We start from the raw sequence: 20,715 nt of genomic DNA on the forward strand, positions 1-20,715 counted from the left end.
TTTTCAACCAAATGCACATCAAAACTACAGTATTCATGGACTGCAAAACCTGTATGTAGGGAGGGCTGACTTTTCATATACTCAGGTTCTGCAGGGCCACCTGCAGGACTTGAGTAGGTGCAGATTGGTTATACACTGGGTATGTGTGTTTAGGGGAGGGGGGAGCGGGGTCCTGTAACCAATCTCCTGTATATACTAAGGGATGACTATATATCAAAAAGTCTAACATTCAGGTTATTGGGATCTCCGATGGAGAAGAAAAAGAGATTGGTGAAGAAAAAAAAAATCTGAAAAAAATAATGGCTGAAATTAGGTAAATTAGGTAAAAGACAAACTTTCACAGATTCAAGAAATCCTGTACAGGGCAAACTCAAAGAAACTATATTAAATATAATACAGTATAACGGCTGATTAGAAAAGATTTTTAAAAATTATGAAAGCAACCAGAGAAAAACACATAGGACAGCAATGATTCAAACAATTGCAGATTTCTCATCAGAAACCACTGAGGGCAAAAAGAAAGGAAATCATATTTTCAAAATGATGGAAAAAAATTGTCCACCTAGAATTCCATATTGTGAAAAAATATCCTCTAGGAATAAAGGCAAAATAAAGACAATCTCAGATCAAGAAAATGAAGATAATTTGTCACTAGCAGACCTGCTTTAAAAGAAATGTTAATGAAGGTTCTTCATGCTGAAGCCAAATGATGCCAGAAGGAAATGCGATTTCAAGAATAAAGAAAGAGCAATAGAAACGGTAAATATCTGAGTAGATATAATAGCCTATTTTTTCCTAGTAAGTTTATTACAAGGACTATGTATGACTATTGAAAGCAAAAATGATAACATTATTGGTGTTTCAGTGTGTTTAGATACATATGACAATACAACATAAAGGGGGAAGTGCCCTATACGATTGTAAAATGTTGACAGTTTACCAGCAGTGATAAAATATTAATTATCTCAAAGTAAACTGTGAAAACACATATTATAGTACCTAGATAAACTACTAAAAGTACTATAGAAAAAGATATAGTCAAAAAGTCAATAGGCCAATTAAAGTGGAATACTATAGAACTATAGTAATCAAAACTGTGTGGTTCTGGCATAATGGTAGACTTATGATCTTATAGACCAATGGAATAGAATTGAGAGTACAGAAATAAACCTATATATCAACAGTCAATTGATTTTTGACAAGGGTGTCAAAACTATACAACACGGAAAGAATAGTCTTTTCAACAAATTGTGCTGGGACAACTGGATAACCACATGTGAAAACATGAAGTTTGACCCTTACCTCATACCACATACCAAAATTAACTCAAAATGAATCAAAGACCTACATGTAAGAGCTAAAACCATAAAACTCTTAGAAGAAAACTCTGAGGTAAATCTCCATGACCTATGATTTCGTTCTTTCTTTCTTTCTTCCTTTTTTAAGGACAGGGTCTTGCTCTGTCACCCCGGCTAGAATGCAGTGGTACAATCATAGCTCACGGCAGCCTTGAACTCCTGGGCTCAAGTGATTCTCCCACTCAGTTTCCTAAGTAGCTGGGACTACAGGTGTGTGCCACTACACCCAGCTAATTTTTAAATTGTTTTTACAGAGACAGGGTCTCTGTATGTTGCCCAGGCTGGTCTCAAACTCCTGCCCTCAAGTGATCCTTCTGCCTTGGCCTCCTAAAGTACTGGATTAAAGGTGTGAGCCACTACATCTAGCCATGAACCTAGATTTTGCAATAGATTCTTAGACATAACACCAGAAAGAAAGAGGATGATGGGACTTTATAAAAATTAAAAACTTTTGTGCATCACAGTTCACTATCAATAAAGTGAGAAGCCAGGTGTGATGGACTATGGTCATGCAACTATAATCTCCACTACCTGGGAGGCTGAGGCAGGTGGATCACTTGAGCCCAGGGATTAAAAACCAGCTTGGGCAACATAGCAAGATCCCATCTCTCTCTCTCTCTCTCTCTCTCTTTTTTTTTTTTTTTATGGGACAGAGTCTTGCTCTGTCGCCCAGGCTGGAGTGCAGTGGCGCGATCCTAGCTCACTGCAACTTCCACCTGCTGGGTTCAAGTGATTCTCCTGCCTTAGCCTCCTGAGTAGCTGGGATTATAGGTGCATGCTTCCATGCCCAGCTAATTTTTGTAGTTTTAGTAGAGACGGGATTTCACTATGTTAGCCAGACTGGTCTAGACCTCCTGACCTCAAGTGATCCGCCCGCCTCGGCCTCCCAAAGTGCTGGGATTACAGACGTAAACCACTGCGCCCGGCCCCATCTCATTTTCAAGAGGAAAAAATTTTAAAGAAAAAAGAAGGGAGAAGACAAGAATAAGAAAAAATATTTGCAAATCATTTTTCTGATAAGGATTTAGTATCTAGAATAAACAAAGAACTCTTAAAATTCAACAACAAAAAGACAAACACCCTAATTAAAAATAAGCAAAGGACTTGACGTTTCTCCAAAGAAGATGTACAAATTGCCAACAAGCAAATGAAAAGATGTTCAATGTCAAAAACTTGTACACAAATGCTTACAGCAGTATCATTCATGATTGTCAAAAACTAGAAACAACCCAAATGTTCTTTGACAGGTGCGTTGATAAGCTGTGGTACTGCCCAGACAGTGGATGCTCTGCAATAGAAAGCAAGGTGTTATTGATGTGTGCAACAGCATGAATGAATTTAAAATGCATTAGGCTAAGTGAAAGAAGCCAGTCTCAATCTCATACATACTGTATGATCTCATATATGTGACACTTTGGAAAAGAGAAGACAGTACAGGCAGAGAACAGAAGGATAATTGTTCTGTATCCTGATTTTGGTGCATTTATTCCTCTACGTGCTTCTCTAAACTTACAGGAATGTACACCAAAAAAGTGAATGTTACTGTATGTACACTAAAAGTAACTTTTAAAAATATATAAACAACACTAACCTTCCGCAAGTGTGGAAGTAGAGACTATAGACTGTAAATACACAGAACTTTCTAGGTTAAAACTCCACTATGTTTAATCAAATCCTTTAAATTGGACACCATGGTTTGTCTTGATTTTAAAAGATTAGGAAACTCATATCGATAGGAGGACAGATGTTTAATAGGTATGTGGGGACAAAAATAAAACTGTCTCTTGACTGCCTCTCTTTTGTAATCAACTTTTCTCTTGCTGGTGACAGCTGTCCCAAGTGAGGTCAGAGGTTACTTTCTCCCATGGGCATTTTCTAGCAGGCCCAAAACAATGGCCAGTGGGACACAGAAACCCAGAGCTCCCAGCTCCTTTCCAGAAGGTCACTCACAAGCACTAGGGATAAGGCCACCTCAATTTAAACCTTACCACACCAATGCTTTCAAAAGAAAAAATGGCTGTTCCGAAGAAGAGAGGGTAGGTCTTCCAGCTTGCTACCAGTGGCAACCGGCTGGGGTCTGGGATTTCCTAAAGGAGAGAGAAATGCTATGAGATAGTCACTCTTAAAGCACATTTGAGTTCCTTTAAGAGAAGGGTAATCTGAAATGAGACCTGATTTTTTTAAATTGAATATCAAGAAGTTTAGAGAACTTCAAACGGATGTAGGCCACGATCAAAGTTGATTTCAACACTGCACGATACCAAAGAGCCAGAGGACAGTATTGTCAAAGTACTGAAGGAATAGTATCTCATAGAGGGAAGTTTGGTTTATCAAAAACCTCTAAAAAGGCTGGGTGTGGTGGCTCACACCTGTAATCCCAGCACTTTGGGAGGCTGAGGCAGGCAGATCACTAGATCAGGAGTTCAAGACCAGCCTGGCCAACATGGTGAAACCCCGTCTCTACTAAAAATACAAAAATTAGCCGGGCGTGGTGGCGGGTGTCTGTAGTCCCAGCTATTCGGCAGGTTGAGGCAGGAGAATGGCGTGAACCTGGGAGGCGGAGCTTGCAGTGAGCTGAGATTGCACCATTGCACTCTAGCCTGGGCAAAAGAGCGAAACTCCATCTCAAAAACAAAACAACAAAACAAAAAAATCCTCCAAAAGAAAACCTTATACACCAAAGATTAGCACTGAACACGCCCACGAACACCTTTGAATGGACAGTGGTCATGGGTGCTGGAAATTCCTGTGACTGCAGTCATAGCAATAATCTGAGGAGCCCAAAGTATGAAATATGAAAGATCCATTTTCTTCTTTATTGAGCTGTAAATTGAAGAGGAGAAGACTGTGTAAAATAAATATTCTATGTATTGTGTGACCCAGAATGTGAAAATGATGACAGAGCCATTTTTCTAACTGGGCAACCTTTGGAATTGTCCAAAAATGTATTAAAGGTAGCTATCTCTTTAGGAAATTCAATTTTATAGAATTCATCAGTATCTTCTAAGGAATATAAGACTGATCTGCAGTTATTCTAGAAAGGTTGACTTATTTTTACTGAATTTCATGGAGAATATAGCTTTTTTTCTCTTGTGGTTTCTTAAAAGGGAAGAACAACTGGAATTTATTAAATATGCCAAGGGGCTTCTGAGACTTAACTTTCTATGTAGTGTTGTCCATTACAAAAGAAGAATTAGGCTGGGCTTGGTGGCTCATGCCTGTAATCCCAGCACTTTGGGGGGCCAAGGCGGGGAGATCACTTGAGGTCAGGAGTTCGAGACCAGCCTGGCCAACATCGTGAAACCCCATCTGTACTAAAAATACAAAAATTAGCCGGGAGTGGTGGCTGGTGACTATAGTCCCAGCTATTCGGGAGGCTGAGGCAGGAGAATCGCTTGAACCTGGGAGGCAGAGGCTGCAATGAGCTGAGATTGTACCACCGCACTCCAGCCTGGGTGAAAGATCGAGACTCTGTCTCAAATAAATAAAATACATAAGTAAATGAATAAAAGAAAAACTAGAAAGGATAGCAAATTAGGAAACTGAGAGAAAATCAATGTCCATAATTCAACATCAAAGACATCATAACTAACATTATAATAGATTTGCTTATAGGTTTTTTTCAAAATTAGTAACAAGACACTTATTGAAAGCTTATGGTTTCTGAGACTCTCTATGTATACCTCTGTGACTAAATATTAGATTTTTTTCTCTTGCCTTCCTTAGGGGTAATATTGGTTACCTGAAATTGTACCCTATGGGTAACTCAATAACTTTTAGCTGTAGTATAAGAACCTGTTTTCACCTGCCTTTTGCTGTCAGCCAACCATTATAGGAATGGTCTACAGTTCACCAACCAAGATATTTTCCTTGCAAGCACATTTTTTTAAAAAAAAGCCAGAATTTGACATAAAAATAGGTATTTGGAGAAAGAACATGAACAAGGAGACAATCAGAAGAATGGGATTGCACGGAGACATCCTTGTAGAAGAAATGCTACAGTGAGGTGCATGTCTCTCAGAACACTCTTACCCACCTACAGGGTTGCCTCCAGGTGTCTGAAGCTCAGTCTATCCTAGATACAAAAACCCTGCCCAGTGGAGTGGGTAGGTGCGTGGTGTGCACTCACCTGGGTAATGTACTGGGTGATGATGACCAAGCTGACCAGCATGCTGATGTTGGCCAGCATGGAGAAGATGGTCAAGATCCTGAGGTTCCGGATGAAGACCAGCAGCACCAGTAAGGGCAGGAAGGAGAGCATATAGAGTCGTGAGTCCATGGTGGGGGTCAGAATCACCGTCTCATTGGAATGGCAGTTGTTGGTTGTGCTATTAACAGCTTCCACTACCTGAGGAAGGAATGGGAGAAGCAAAAAGGGGAGATGATGACTCTTCTAACCTCATGGTTGACTCAGTGCCTTGCCCCTAATCAAATTCCCTCACAACGAATGGGAGTGTCCCACAGTGCCAAATCTCACAGTGAGTTAGGGTGAATTTAGAACTTATTCTGGGCCGGGCGCGGTGGCTCAAGCCTGTAATCCCAGCACTTTGGGAGGCCGAGACGGGCGGATCACGAGGTCAGGAGATCGAGACCATCCTCGCTAATACGGTGAAACCCTGTCTCTACTTAAAAATACAAAAAACTAGCCGGGCGACGAGGCGGGCGCCTGTAGTCCCAGCTACTCGGGAGGCTGAGGCAGGAGAATGGCGTAAACCCGGGAGGCGGAGCTTGCAGTGAGCTGAGATCCAGCCACTGCACTCCAGCCTGGGTGGCAGAGCAAGACTCCGTCTCAAAAAAAAAAAAAAAAAAAAAAAGAACTTATTCTGAACCCTCTGCACCATACTACCTCAGAAGAGGCTGAACAGGTTGGTCGCAGTGGCTCACGCCTATAATCCCAGTACTTTGGGAGGCCGAGGCAGGTGGATCACTTGAGGTCAGAAGTTCGAGACCAGCCTGGCCAATATGGTAAAACCCCATCTCTACTAAAATTCAAAAATTAGTCATATGTGGTGGCACACGCCTGTAATCTCAGCTACTTGGGAGGCTGAGGCACAAGAATTGCTTGAACCTGGGAGGCAGAGGTTGCAGTGAGCCAAGATCACGCCACCACACTTCAGCCTAGGCAACAGAGTAAGGCCCTGTATCAAAAAAAAAAAAAAAAAAAAAAAAAAGAGGTTGTACAAATAGTTAAAAATAAGTGTAATACCAAATAAATAATTGGATTCACAGTGGGTATTTGTTAGCTTTTAGCAACTAGTGTCCATTTCTCCTGATACCAATTTGATTTTGGTGAGTTTTCTCTTGTCACTGAACGCAGTGTTGGAGGACTGTAAATCACAGTCATGTGGTAGAGCTAGGGGATTAGTCTTTGGCTCAAGCTGGGGCATTCAGACCCTCTTCCAGGAGTCTGAATGTAAACCTAAAGCATAGGGACCTAAGAACGGACTAGAAAAGGGTAAAGATGCCGATAGTGGATTCCTGAGGAGGCTGCTCATTAGTTCTACCATCTACATCCTCCTCGCTACCCTGGCTCCTGTTCTTCCCTCAGATCTGCTTTTTAATTTAGTGGAAAGTAATATCCTTCCATGGAACTTATTTTCTGCTTAAATTCCCTCAGAATCTTTTTTTTTTTTTTTTTTTTGCGTATAACCCAAAAGCTCCATCATTTACTGTTTCCTAATTAACACATACACTTACTGATTCCTAATTGGTACAATACTGGCATTTTAAATAAAAAAGTCTTTCTTGTGTGGATTGGACCACTCGTTGCAGAACATTTAGTAGCCCTGGACCCCACCCAATGAAAGCCATGAGCATCCCCAATTATTGTGATAAACAAGAAACCATCCCCCACTCCCCCACACAATATAAACACCCCCATGTAAAGTCAGGGGTAGGTGGATGCTACCACCCTCCATTTAAAGTCAGCATGACCTAACTGATACAGTCTTATTGGATAAGCAATACAAATCACTGCAGAACAATTAGGAACTAGAGTTTAGCAGGAGGAAAATGTAAATGCATTGATAATCTCAGTACCAAGATGCTAACATCTTGGAAGATACTCATCTATATATTTTCTACACAATATCACAAATTACATATATTATACCCATTCTTTTTATTTTACAAGACTTCAATCATAGCATTCACTCTTTTTTTTGAAATGTCCCTTGTACTTAACAATACACTGTGGATACATAAATGAATCATTTAAGTATTGATTTTTTCTGATTCCTCACTACAATCAGAAAAATAACTGGAACATTAGCTAGGAACACTAGCTAGGACCATTTAGGCTCTCCATAAATGGTCCCTATCAAACCTTCAAAGTTTCTTCCTCTCCCATGACCTACTCTTCCTCCTGTAACCAATTGTATTGCTTCTCCTGGGCAATCCCGTAAGTTCCTGCCTCCTGGTTTTCACTGATTCCTTCTCCCACCTTGGCTGCCACCACTTTTTTTCTCCAACCTGTCAATACGCAGCTCAGATGCACCACCCCCCTGGAGGAGGCTTTCCCTGCTCCAGTGATCTCTGCAATGTAGTTTGCACCCTGACCTCATGTTGTTGTTGTTAGTGGCATCCTGGCCTGGCACCAAAATATCATATTGATATTTAACTTATTAGGTTTTAGAACACACTCAACTTGGCCTGTAAACTCCTTGATACAGTGTTTGCCTTGATAATAAATGCAGATGATAAATAAATGCAGATAATAATAATTGCAGATGGTGAGTATAGGTCTGTACATGTCAGATTGCTTTCTAAAGAGCAATCTGGCAATGTTTTAAGAGCCTTCAAAACAATCAAACTCTTTGACTCAGTAATTTTACTTTAAGAAACATTAAGGAAATAAAGAAGTGCACAAAGACCTTTGCGCCAGCCAACGGATTATAGTAGAGAAACAAAGGGAAATAAGGGAAATGTCCAGCAACACAAGATTGATTAGGTTATGATCAATCTGTGTGATGGAATATTATGAAACTATTAAAAATTACATGACAAAATGTAAGGATATTGCAAAATGCTGACCAGTTAAGGTTACATTAAATTATAACCATGAATAATTGGATTAAGAGTAATTTTATTTTATTTTGTTTTCTTTGCAGAAGAAACACAGCATAGGTTTAAGAACTTGAGCACTGGTGTCAGAAGGCCTGGGTTTTTAACTCCGGCTCTGTGACCTTACATTATAGAGTTTATAATCTCAGTCTTCTCATCTGCAAAATGGGAATAACCACAGTACCTGCTCTAATAAGGTCATGGAGATAATTAAATGAAGGAAAGCATGTAAAATGCTCAGCACTGTACCTGACATAATAGAAGCTAACTCTGAAAGCTTACTATATTTTTCTTCTAGCTAGTTTACATTTTTGAATTGCTGGTATTACTACTATAAGCAGATAAAGAGCCCTAAGGAATAGTTTTCTTTTTAAACTTACTGATTAAGGATGGCCTCTGCTATTACCCATATTATTTTGCTCAAATTGCTGTAAGATAACTTGTAGGTTAGATCAGAAACAATTCCTAGGGAAAACAACTATTAAGCCATAGATTAAGTACCAACGCTGGATGTGGTGGCTCACACCTATAATCCCAGCACTTTGGGAGATAGTGGGAGGGTCACTTGAGCCCTGGGGTTTGAGGCCAGCCTGGGCAACATTGCAAGGCCTCGGCTCTACAAACAATAATAAAAAAATGAGCCAGACATGGTAGCACACACTCGTGGTCCCATCTACTTGGGTGGCTGAGGCAGGAGAATCACTTGAGCCTGGGAGTTTGAGGCTGTAGTGAGCCGTGATCTCACCACTACACTCCAGCCTGGGTGACACAGCAATATCCTGTCTCAAAAAAAAAAAAAAAAGAAGAAGAAGAAGAAAGAAACATGACCCAAAGAAGATTAGGAATCATCAAAAGAAGACCCATATCGATTTTAGAAGCATTAAGTATAATTAAGCTTCGAGGCAGGAAGACTGAGAAAATCCAAGGGTCTTTCCAGTTCAGTAAAGATCAACTTTGAGGACAGGTCTAAGATACAGGACAAAGGGAACTGTGGCAAAAGTAACCACACAGAAATCTGCAGATATATGAAGCAGGGGAGGCAAGTCTGACAACACCCAGTTTAACTTCCTTTGTTGTTTTGATGAGGACCCAAAGAAGCAGTTTGTTAAACAACTAACAGTGGTGTGTCCTTGTCCATCTTTTCCCCTCCCGTTTTCTCTAGAAGCCTCTACCTGTTTTAAATTATCAGCCAAAAACACAATGTACACACAGCAGAAGCCAAGTTGGGTGACAATAAGGAAGAAGCTCACGATATGCCTAGAAGGGAGAAGAGAGGGAAAAAGAAAACTCGTTATAAAATAAGTCAACTTGTCAGTTCCATTTCTTGCCATTCTGCCCTCTGTCCCCAGGGGTTGGTGGCCCTGCACCAGCACACTTGGTCCTTCCACCACAATCAACAATGGGGCAAAGAAGTGAGGTAACAATAGTTCTTTTTTTTTTTTTTTGAGATGGAGTTTTGCTCTTGTTGCCCAGGTTGGAGTGCAATGGCAGGATCTCGGCTCACTGCAACCTCCACCTTCCAGGTTCAAGCAATTCTCCTGCCTCAGCCTCCCTAGTAGCTGGGATTACAGGCATGTGCCACCACGCCTGGCTAATTTTGTATTTTTAGTAGAGATGGGGTTTCTCCATGTTGGTCAGGCTGGTCTCGAACTCCCGACCTCAGGTGATCTGCCCGCCTTGGCCTCCCAAAGTGCTGGGATTACAAGCATGAGCCACCATGCCTGGCCAACAATAGTTCTTTTTAAAAGATGATTTTTAACCACCCTCACACTCTCAGCTCAGCAAGTGGTAAAATTCTTCCGGTCATGAGCCTCCCCCGATACCTGGCTTGGTGGCATTCCTCATCATTGATACTAATTAATGTAGGGCAGCAGGCACAATGTTTTTATTAGCTACCATTCACATTTGAAATTTGTTCTGCCATGTGCCAGAACTATGTTGGGCACTGAGAATATAGACAAATAACATACAGTCCCTTCCTCTTGTGGTTTATAGACTAATGGGTTAGGTGGACAAAAATTCTTATGACATATCGTTAAGGGCCATGGTGAAAAGGGCATTTTATCAAATTATGGGCAGACAGAAAGCCTTGTTAGCCTTGTTAGAAAACCCAATACCTAAGAGACAGCCCCTTGGGAAAGGGAAGAAAGAGAGTTGGGGGGAGGAAGAGAGAGGGAGAGAGAAGAAGGAGAAGGAGAGAAAGAAGAGGAGGAGACAGAGGAGGAAGAAGAGGAGGAGGAGGAAGAGGAAGAGGAAGAAGGAGGAGGAGGAGGAGAAGGGGAGGAGGAGAAGGGGAGGAGGAGGAAAGGAAGGGAGGAGGAGGGGAGAGGAGGAGGAGGAGAGGATAAATAGAGGAGGAGGAGAGGAGGATAGGAGGAGGAGGAGAGGAAGAGAAGAGGAGGACAGGAGGAGGAGAGGAAGAGAGGAGGAGGAGAGGAAGAGAGGAGGAGGAGAGGAGGAGGAGGAGAGGAGGAGGAAAGGAAGGGAGGAGGAGGGGAGGAGGAGGAGAGAAGGAGAGGAGAAGGGGGAGGGGAGGAGGAGGGGAGAAAGAGAGGAGGAGGAGGGGAGGAGAGGAGGAGGAGGAGGAGAGGAAGAGGAGGAGGAGTGGAAGAGAGGAGGAGAAGAGGAGGAGAGGAGGAGGAGAGGAAGAGGAGGAGGAGAGGAAAAGAGGAGGAGGAGGGGAGGAGGAGAGAAGGGGAGGAGAAGGAGGAGGGGAGGAGGAGGAGGGGAGGAAGAGAGGAGGAGGAGAGGAGGAGGAAAAGAGGAGGAGGGTAGGAGGAGGGGAGGAGGAGGAGAAGAGGAGGAGGGGAGGAGCAGGAGAGGAGGAGGAGAGGAGGAGGGGAGGAGGAGGGGAGGAGGAGAGGAGAAGGGGGAAGAAGAACTAAGAAAGAAGAGGAAGAGGAAGAAGAAGAAGAAGAAGAAGAAGAAGAAGAAGGAGGAGGAGGAGGAGGAGGAGGAAGAGGAAGAGGAAGAGGAAGAAGAAGAGGAGGAGGAGAAAGAGAAGGAGAAGAAGAAGAAGACAAGAAGGGGGAGGAGGAGGATAAGAACAATTTTAGGAGAAGGGGAAGAAATGACACATTCAGAATCTGAATCTTTGAGCTTGAGGTTCCTATAGGAGACATTCAGGACAACTAGATGTTGGGGTCTGGAACTGTTGAGTTGTAGTAGTGGATAAAGCCTTGCAAAGGCAGAGCAGTGTTAGAAAGTGTGCAGAATGAGGAGAGTAGAAGGCAGTGTTCAACCTTGGAGAACATCAACATTTAATAGAAACAAAAAAGCCTACAACAAATGCAAAGGAGTGGCTAGAAAGGTAGGAGGAAAACTAGGGGGAAAGAGGTTTAATAGTAGCCAAGTGGGGAGAGAATGTTGAAAGAAGAGAACGGTCAATTATACCCATTACTGCTGAAAGGTTCTCTAGGGCAAGGAAGAAGCAACAAGAAGGTCTTTTAGGACACTGCTTGAAAGACCTTCAGCAGAATTATAAGGACAGCAAAGCCAGGTGGCCTGTGAAAGAGGTGTGGATGGGATGTAAGGCAGTAAAGTCAGAGGGTGGTCCAGTGTTGATGGCGCCCATTTGCTCATTACTGTAGACCCATTGTCTGAAGCACTTTATGACACATTGTAGGTACTGACACACAGTAGACATTTGTTGAATAACATATATTGAATGTAAGATAGGATGGTGGCTACGATGGTAAGGTCCAGGAAGTTTTATTTACTTGGTTTATTATTATTATTATTATTATTATTATGATATCTTAAATTCTGGGGTACATGTGCAGAACGTGCACTTTTGTTACATAGGTATACATGTGCCATGGTGGTTTGCTGGAGACACAGGAACACATTAAATGCTGAGAGGAAGAGCCCATGCTAAAGGAATTCCAGTTATAGGAGAGGCAGTAATTCATGAAAGAAGATCCCTAAATGGAGCAGGGAAATCTTCTTTATATGCCCAACAACAAGTAGAAGGATTTGAGGGTCTGTGACAGGCAAGTCTCCTCCTGGGTCACACAATTGAGAAAATTCTGGTCATTATCCAGTAGTCTTCCTTGTCTGTCCCACAGACTGAATTTGTGGATTACTCTTGTGAGTATGGGCTTTGAGCAAAGGGTGGTGCCAGGCCCATGATACCATACAGACTACCTGCCACAGGCAGGGGCACACCATAAGTACTGCAGCAGTTTACGGAAGCACAGTTCAAAAGAGACTTTGACAGTCTAGATGGTGCTCAACAAGAGGAGACAAGCAGGTGGGGACAGGTCTGAAACAAGGACAAAGGAGTAGATTTAGTCCCAAGTACCAAAGGACAAAGGGTGTTGACCTGTTCTCTGTCACCCCTGAGAGCTAAAAGGTGGGATTTTTCAGGGAGGAAGACTTTGTTCAGCTCGACAAATGGTTCTTAAATTCTTGGTCTTTTCTTCTCTTTTCTTCTCACTATATAACCTCTCCCTAAGAGACCTCTCTGTCCCTGGCTTCATGGCTGATGACTTCAATTCTGGATTGGTGCATGAAGATAGGCTTAAACCCATACATTCCTACTAGACATCTCCACTTGAGTATTTCTCAGGCACCCCAAACTCAACTTGTCCAAAATAGAAGTCATCAGAAATGTGAGTCAACCTCGACTCTTCCTTGTCTCCCAATCCCAGGATCCAGTTCATGATCAAGTCAACTTTTCTTCATCCCACTGTCACCAGCTTGGTCCAGGCCACCACTGTGACCTGGCTGGACACTTGTCAATGGCCCCCCATGAATCTGCCTAAATCTGCTCTTACTTCCTTACAATCTATTCTCCTCACAGAAGCCAGACAGATCTTTAAACAATACAAATATGATGACTCCCCTGATTAAAACCCTCCAATGGCTTCGTGGTTGCTTTTAAGAAAAGAACAAATAGAGTCTGTTTCAGAGGGTCTAAAATGTACCACTTGATTGGGCGCCTGGCTCCTTCTTCAGTTTCACCTCCCTGACTCTCTGCCCTCAAGCTACCTGGTCTTGTTGTACCTTGAATCTGTCACCTATACCTTCTTGCTTCAGGGGCCTTCACACCCTTTCTTCCTTCTTCCAGCCCCACCCTCCAGGCCCCTGTCCACCTTCCCTGAGGTGATTCCTCATTCTTCAGGACTCCTTCCTGCAGAACTCATCTCACCTGTCCCACCCTAGAAAGCCCTCCTCTCCCCCAAGCCAACAAGCATCTCTTAACCTGCCTGGTGGCAACCAGTCCTTCTTTCCTTCATCGTACATATCCAGGCGGTTATTAAATAACTCTTTTTTTTTTTTTGAGATGGAGTCTTGCTCTGTCGCCCAGGCTGGAGTGCAGTGGCCGGATCTCAGCTCACTGCAAGCTCTGCCTCCCGGGTTCATGCCATTCTCCTGCCTCAGCCTCCCGAGTAGCTGGGACTACAGGCGCCCGCTACCTCGCCAGGCTAGTTTTTTGTATTTTTTAGTAGAGACAGGGTTTCACCGTGTTAGCCAGGATAGTCTCGATCTCCTGACCTTGTGATCCACCCGTCTCAGCCTCCCAAAGTGCTGGGATTACAGGCTTGAGCCACCGTGCCCGGCTGGTTATTAAATAACTCTATTCTAGGCTGTTTAATATCTGCCTTTCTCACTGGACTATGGGTTCGATGAGGGCAAAGCCTTGGTTTTCTTGGTCCCCATGGCATTTCCAGGGCCTTAGGAGTAACTGGATAAATGTGGTTTAATAAAAGAGTAAATAATATTAAAGCTGCATAGCAAAGGAATGAGCACCCTGTCACTGGAGATATATAAGAAGTGGGGGTGGATCAGGGATGTTGCCAATGAATCCTTTCCATGGACAACATCTAACACAGAAGTGCCAAACAAACCACTTTTCCAGGGAAGAAGTCATCCCTGATAGCAGCCTTTTCTCCTCCTGTGTCCTACCCCACCGCAGGCACAGCAAGAACAGGTTACCTTCCCCAGTGAGCGTGGTTCTGGAGCCAGGTGCTGGGGCTGGCTTCTAGTCCATGCATCACCGTGTCTCCATAGTCCATAAAGGGCTTGTTAAGCCTGCAGAAGAGAGTGCATAGACAATTTCCAAGAGATAGTTTAGCCTAAAATCACATGGTCAAAAGTCAGGAGACACAGAACAAGGAAGGACACAGCTAAAGAGCAGAAAGAACACCGGGGCAGAGACCTCAGGCTTTGACACTCAGCAGTAATTCCTCAGTGGCTTGTTTTCCTTACCTGTTAAATGAGGTGGAGACTACACAGCAAGAATCTAATGCACACCTTGCATGGGGATGGTAGTTTTCATATCCATGATCCCATTGGATCCTCATGACCATTCTCTGCACAGTTTGTGCCCAGTTTCCAGAGGAGCCAACCAGATAAGCACAATGGCCTGACTGAGATCTCCTAAGGAGCCATGCAGAAGAGCCTCACCTGAGCTCCCTGCTCCTGAATGCTCTTCTCTCTTTCTTGGCCTTATTGGAGAAAACTAAGAAGTAAACTTCTATTATGCATAGGATGTTTCTGGGCTGTCCCTGAGAACCATGTACCAAAGAATTGACACAAGGAGGCTGTTTTCCTCACCTCTTACAGAAGCGCTGGGCACACCTGACCAGGATGTGCATACAGTGGCAGGCGATTAAGCCCATCACCAGCAGACTGAGTGGACCCATCTGGAGGAAGGGAAGGCAAGGGGTGAGGGAGGAGAGAAGAGAATGCATTTATGAAGAATACTGCAAGCTGGGATTGGTAGCGCAGATATCATGCAGGACTCAAATAACTCTCTAGCAAACTGGGTTTAAAGCCCTTTTGTAGCAGCAACAGCTGTTCTTTCAAATATGACCTCAAGTAATATTCCAATAAAGCACATAAAGCAATTACAATGGGGTATACTGATGGGAGTAGGGGGACACAGAATCCTGACCATGTGTGCACTTTGTGGCCCCTGAAACATCCCCAAGGAGACCTGGTTCTCTATAGAGCATACTTGGAAAACTGGGCATAGTCCAATCCTTGCATTCTGCAGGGGAGGAAACTAAGGCCCACAGAGCAGGCAAATGACTTACCAAGGGTATAAAGTCTGTGGCGGAGCCAGAACTCAAACCCAGGCTAGATGTCTAGACCCTAACCCCGCACCAAGCTGCCTCCCAGAAAGACTGCTCACCACAGGTTGCTAAACCGCTAGAGCCTCTCCTCTTACTTCCCTTCTGCAACTGACCATAAAGCCCCCACATGTGGCGCCTCTCTTACCAGGATGCCCGCGTTCTTCACAGCGAGGGATAGTCCCAGGATCCCTGTGCCCATGTTGCCTTTCACCAGGTGAATCAAGGCCTGGATCACTCTAAAGGAGAGGAAGGAGATGTGAAGTATGGGTGTGTGGAGGTGAGAAGATCCAGCAGTCATTCCCTCGCAGCATGCCAGCATCTGATAGGCGGGCTCCTAGCCATCTCTCAGTCCATGTGTCCTTGCCTGGCACATCTGGGTCTCCTGTAAGGTTACCAACCATCCAGTTTGCCCAGAACTGTCCTGGTTTTAGCAGATAACACTCAATATATGCTGCAACACTTGCTATATGAGACACTGCTAGGTGCTTTGAATGAGTATTATCTCATTTAATCTTCTTGCCGAGGCTCTGACAAAGATACGATTATCATCTTGCAGGTGAAGAAACGGAGGCATAGAGATTTATTAATGACTTATCCACGATATATTGGGGAGCCAAGATTTAATGCAGGCCTGCTTCAGAGTCCCTGTTCTTCACCCCTACTTCTGCTGAGCTGCCTCCCAGAGATAAACTCAGACAGCGTAAGTAAAGAAACAACCCCATTTCATAACTGAGGAAATGTAGTCTCAGAGCGGGGCAGAAACTAGCTCAATGTCGTAAAACTAGTAGTAGAGACAGGCTTGAACTCAGAGAAAAGCGGAAAGGGCAGGCAGAAAGAAGAAATCATTACGACTTCTGAATAAACAGGTCAAATGACTGGGTCCCCAGATGGGATCTGACGGGACATAATCATTGAGCTCCAGAGGGGTTTCTTTTCTCAGCCCAGGGTATCAGGGCTGGAGAATGCACGCCTCCCCTCCCCCAAACAAAAACTCAGACCCTTCCTTTAAGACAGATGTGAAGGTTTGCCCAGAGGACAAGGTCTAAACCATGAGGAGAAAAAAATGTTTCAGGGAGGTACCCTCTCTATTAGTGGACTTACAAAACAACCTATTTCTACACATTTTTGTACCTGGACCAGGTTAAGTCAAGGTGACCATGGGACTTACACGTGCAACTTTAGAAACTTTGGAAATTTCCCATGAGAGCCTTCTGGTTAGGAGACTTATTCTTTGTAAAACAACAGAGGTACTTTGGAAGGAGCCCAGTCTCTGGGATTTGACAAACCAGAGATTGAACCTCCAGGCCACGACTTAACTAGCTGTGTCATCTTGGGCAACGTGTTCAACTTTGTTGACCCTCTGTAAATGTCAGGAGTGATGCTATTTTTAAAAGATGCTATTTTAAAAGAATCTATGGGCAGAGGCTCAGGAAGCTTCGTATTGAAGCTCTAAACCCTCTAGCTTCCTGAGTCTCTGTACATAGATTAATCAAGGGTTAAAGAGAACAATCGAGGGAGAAAGGGGGTGGAGAGTCCCCGCATGCCTTTCTCCCTGTGGGTGTCCACATCGCTGACTGAGCACTACACTCTACTCGCCAGGCCAGCAACGGGCTTGTTTTGCAACTAGGAAAGGGTCAGCGGGTTACTTTGGAAATTTCTAACTAAAGGACTTAGGAAATCAGAATTTAACTATGGGCCACTCAACCAACTTGAAAATATAGCGCGGTAAGTCATGCAAAGCACCAAACTGGGAGTTGGGAGACGTGGGTTCCAACTCTAACTCCTTTCTTTGGTCACCTTAGACTGTCATCTTATTCACAGCAGCCAGTGCTTATAGACACTGTGTCTGGGGGATTTATGCTCAAATCTCCCAGGAGGAGAGAACTATCATTGACAGAGGAGAAACTGGGCACAGAGAAGTTCTAGCATTTGCTCTAGCTAGTAAGTAGCTAAGTGGGAATTCGAGCCTGGGTGAGCCAACCCCATCGTTGCCACGCTTACCCAGCCCCTATCTGGCTTCTCCCCAAGCCACAAGTCTCCCTTTAGCTCTCACTTGCTTTACTCCTTTGATCCTTAAGTTGCTGAAATTGCCACCAAACCTTGCATCAGTTCAGGACACAAGAGATAGGTGGTTCCCTCAAGGCCCCTGACTGAGAAATGCCTCTACTTAGCAGTGGCTGGCCCCAACTTATAGACAGCTCACTCTAAGGGTCACTAATACTTAGCAACTCCCAGGACTAGCCCTGGAGCAACAGCACTGGCAGCAGGCCAGTCATTGTGTCCATCCCTAAATTGTCCTGCTGGATGGCTATGGGGAGGGGCTTTGCTTGCCCCTTACAGTCCCTCCCTGCAGTGCACCCCCAAAAAACACATCCTTCGATTTTGTTTCCATGCACCCTTCTTTAGTTCACACTGCCACCTGTTTCAAATATCAGAAAACTGGGACTTAGAGAAGGAGCAGAGCCACCACTTGAACTCAGGCCTTCTGATTCTCTGTCCAGTGCTCTTTCCACTATGCTAGTGGCGCAAAAACTTTCTTCTTAAAGCAGCAGAACCTCTTCACTACCACACCCCACACCTTTTTTTCCTAAGTAAACTAGCAAGTCTGCTTGGGTGGTGGGGTCAGGTGTGGGGAAGCGAGCTGTAGCCCGGTAACTCGGCTTCCCTCTTTTTTTGTGTTTTGAAAGCCTAGTGAAAACCCCCCACTCCCCACCCCCTGGAAAGTGGAAAACCTTCCACAAAGTGTGTTTTTTAGTGTCATCTGTGCCTCTCAGTTGAAGTAGAGGCCAGGCTTACTGCAGGAAGGAGGCAGGGAGGAGGCAATACTTAGTGGTCAGTGAGGCCACTGTGGTTTTAAGCTCAGGACTCACCTTCTCCTCCAAGAAGTTAGGGATTCTACCTCTATCCCCAACATTAACATCGCTGGCCAGGAACAAAAATGTGGCTTTAGGGCCAGCACTGAATTCTAGCCCCTATCCTAACAATGACTCAGTGTATGGTCCAGGGTAACTGAGCCTCAGTTTTCCCACCTGTACCTGTTGGGGGCTGGATCACTATATCCCTAACGGCTTTTCTGACAGCCTTTACTTCTGCCCCTTTAATCTCTCAGCTTGACTCAGCCCATGACTGCACCTTTTGCAACCTTGGTCTTTCATCTGCACAGTGGGTTGAGGGTCATACACACCCACCTCAGGGTTTTTGCCAGTGCAAGCTTCAGGCTAGAAAGCGGAAATAGGGATGGCAGAAAACAGCACTCACGTGATGCCCTTGGTCTTCTTCAAGCCTGGTGACTCTGAAGGACTTTCATCCAAGAATGTAGAGTCCTTGTTCTCCAACTGCTTGGCACTTTCGGGAGGCGACATAAGGTCCAGTTTGACAGCAACGGCTCCCTCGGTACTTTTTGTCACAGACATGACTGCTTAAGAAATGAGGAGCTCAGGGTGACTAAGAGGTCTGCTCTGGAAGGAGAGAAGCAGGAAGGTGTCTAGTATAGATGTACACCCCAGCACAGTGATGTGTGCCCGGCCTGGCTCCGGCCAAGCTGGAACAAGGCCCCGCCTACCTCCCTGGAGGGCACCTCTTCCTGCCTGGAGAAGCCAGTGGAAGAGGACTCCTGGGAGGAGGAGGAGAGGAAGGAGGGATTTGGAAAAGGCATCACCCATTCTTATTGGTATTACTTAATAATAATCCTAATGATAACTATTATACTGATAATTTTAATAACGAATATCTATTAAGACCTTTACTAAGGAATAAGCAATCTTCTAAGTGTTTTATCTACATTTTCTCATTTAACCCTATCAATTAAATAAGGAGAAAACTGAGGTTTCTTGAAGTAAAGGAAACTGCCCGAGGTCAGACAGCTAGAAAGTGACAGAGTTAGAACCTAGCCCAATTTGTCAAGGTTTTCAACCAGTAACCTATTTCTGCCTCCAAGAAAATACCTACAGATCCCTCTCCTTTTATTCATCTCAAGGTAGCGGTTTCCATATCTCACTGGCTCCACAATCTGCTGTAAGACATGCCTTCTGGGAGCACCCCATTCTTAAACTGAAACAAAAAAGGGACAGTCACTCACTTATCTCTAATTAATTCTTAGCTTTTGTGAGGCTCCATGGAGTGAGTAAAGGGTGTTCTTTTGGAAACGAGGAAGAGGCTGAGATTGTATGACTCCCGGCCACATTTCGCTGGGAAAGACACTGGCGCCAGGAGGTGGTGAGATTTGTCTAAGGTCACACATGACATCCAGGACAGAACTCTGCAGCTAAAGATAGTCTTGGGCGTTTCTCTAGTATCCCACTCTGTCATTATCTCTGCTTCAGTGCAGATGAACAGGCCAACATTTCCTCCTCCCTCAAAATTACAACTTTTGACTCAAGCCATACCACTCTCTCCTCCATCATCTCATAACCAAAACTAACATTTCTTAAGGGCTTATTACATGCCATGAGCTTTGCTTAGCTAATGTCACTGCTAACTGGTAGCATCCAAGACAGATTTGTCAGGCCCCTCCCTTACATGGGGCTCTTTCCAAGGTCCTATATGCAATTTTGAATGCACAATTTTGTACTGCTTTTTTCTTTTTTTTTTGAGACGGAGTCTTGCTCTGTCACCCAGGCTGGAGTGCAGTGGCCGGATCTCAGCTCACTGCAAGCTCCGCCTCCCGGGTTTACGCCATTCTCCTGCCTCAGCCTCCCAAGTAGCTGGGACTACAGGCGCCCGCCACCTCGCCCGGCTAGTTTTTTTTTTTTTTTTGTATTTTTTAGTAGAGACGGGGGTTTCCCTGTGTTAGCCAGGAGGGTCTCGATCTCCTGACCTCGTGATCCGCCCGTCTCAGCCTCCCAAAGTGCTGGGATTACAGGCTTGAGCCACCGTGCCCGGCCTGTACTGCTTTTTTCTTAAAGAGGTCTTCCTTAACACTACTTTCCCCTTCTCCACGGGATAAGCTTCAAGCTCCACAAAGCCTGGCTACTTCTCTGGGTAGCTTTGTTAGTTTGTTCTTACAGATGTGGAAATTGAGGCTCAGAGAGGTAAAGAATAACTTGCTGGAGATCACAGCTGGAATTTGGTAAATCTGAACTCCCCGCTAGCCAGATTTTTTTTTCGTTGTTGTTGTTTGTTGTTTGTTTTGTTTTTGTTTGTTTTTTGTCTGAAGCCTGCAGCTTTGACCACAGCACTATCTCCTTTGTTTTAATACTGGCCCCACCCTGCAA

The 20,715-nt window shown here is 44.2% G+C and overlaps 1 protein-coding gene across 4 annotated transcripts in view; it reads right to left on the reverse strand.

The window, feature by feature from the left end:
* SLC36A2 (solute carrier family 36 member 2) overlaps positions 1 to 19,045 on the reverse strand; it is a 33,804-nt gene extending 14,759 nt beyond the window's left edge. For 2 of the 4 annotated variants that reach the window (XM_033180654.1, XM_033180657.1), the window contains exons 1-7: positions 18,761 to 19,045; positions 15,648 to 15,738; positions 14,982 to 15,070; positions 14,361 to 14,456; positions 9,593 to 9,677; positions 5,488 to 5,706; positions 3,347 to 3,445 (exon numbers count right to left, since the gene is read on the reverse strand). In XM_033180654.1, coding sequence (XP_033036545.1) covers positions 3,347 to 3,445; positions 5,488 to 5,706; positions 9,593 to 9,677; positions 14,361 to 14,456; positions 14,982 to 15,070; positions 15,648 to 15,738; positions 18,761 to 18,915 — 834 coding nt within the window. In that variant the 5' untranslated portion in view covers positions 18,916 to 19,045. The remainder of the gene's footprint in view (positions 1 to 3,346; positions 3,446 to 5,487; positions 5,707 to 9,592; positions 9,678 to 14,360; positions 14,457 to 14,981; positions 15,071 to 15,647; positions 15,739 to 18,760) is intronic. The other 2 variants (XM_033180656.1, XM_033180655.1) reach the window with 2 other exon arrangements.
* Positions 19,046 to 20,715: the final 1,670 nt, after the last annotated feature.

This window comes from Trachypithecus francoisi, unplaced genomic scaffold (genome assembly GCF_009764315.1).
Source record: "Trachypithecus francoisi isolate TF-2019V2 unplaced genomic scaffold, Tfra_2.0 Lachesis_group2, whole genome shotgun sequence".
NCBI classification, from domain to species: domain Eukaryota; kingdom Metazoa; phylum Chordata; class Mammalia; order Primates; family Cercopithecidae; genus Trachypithecus; species Trachypithecus francoisi.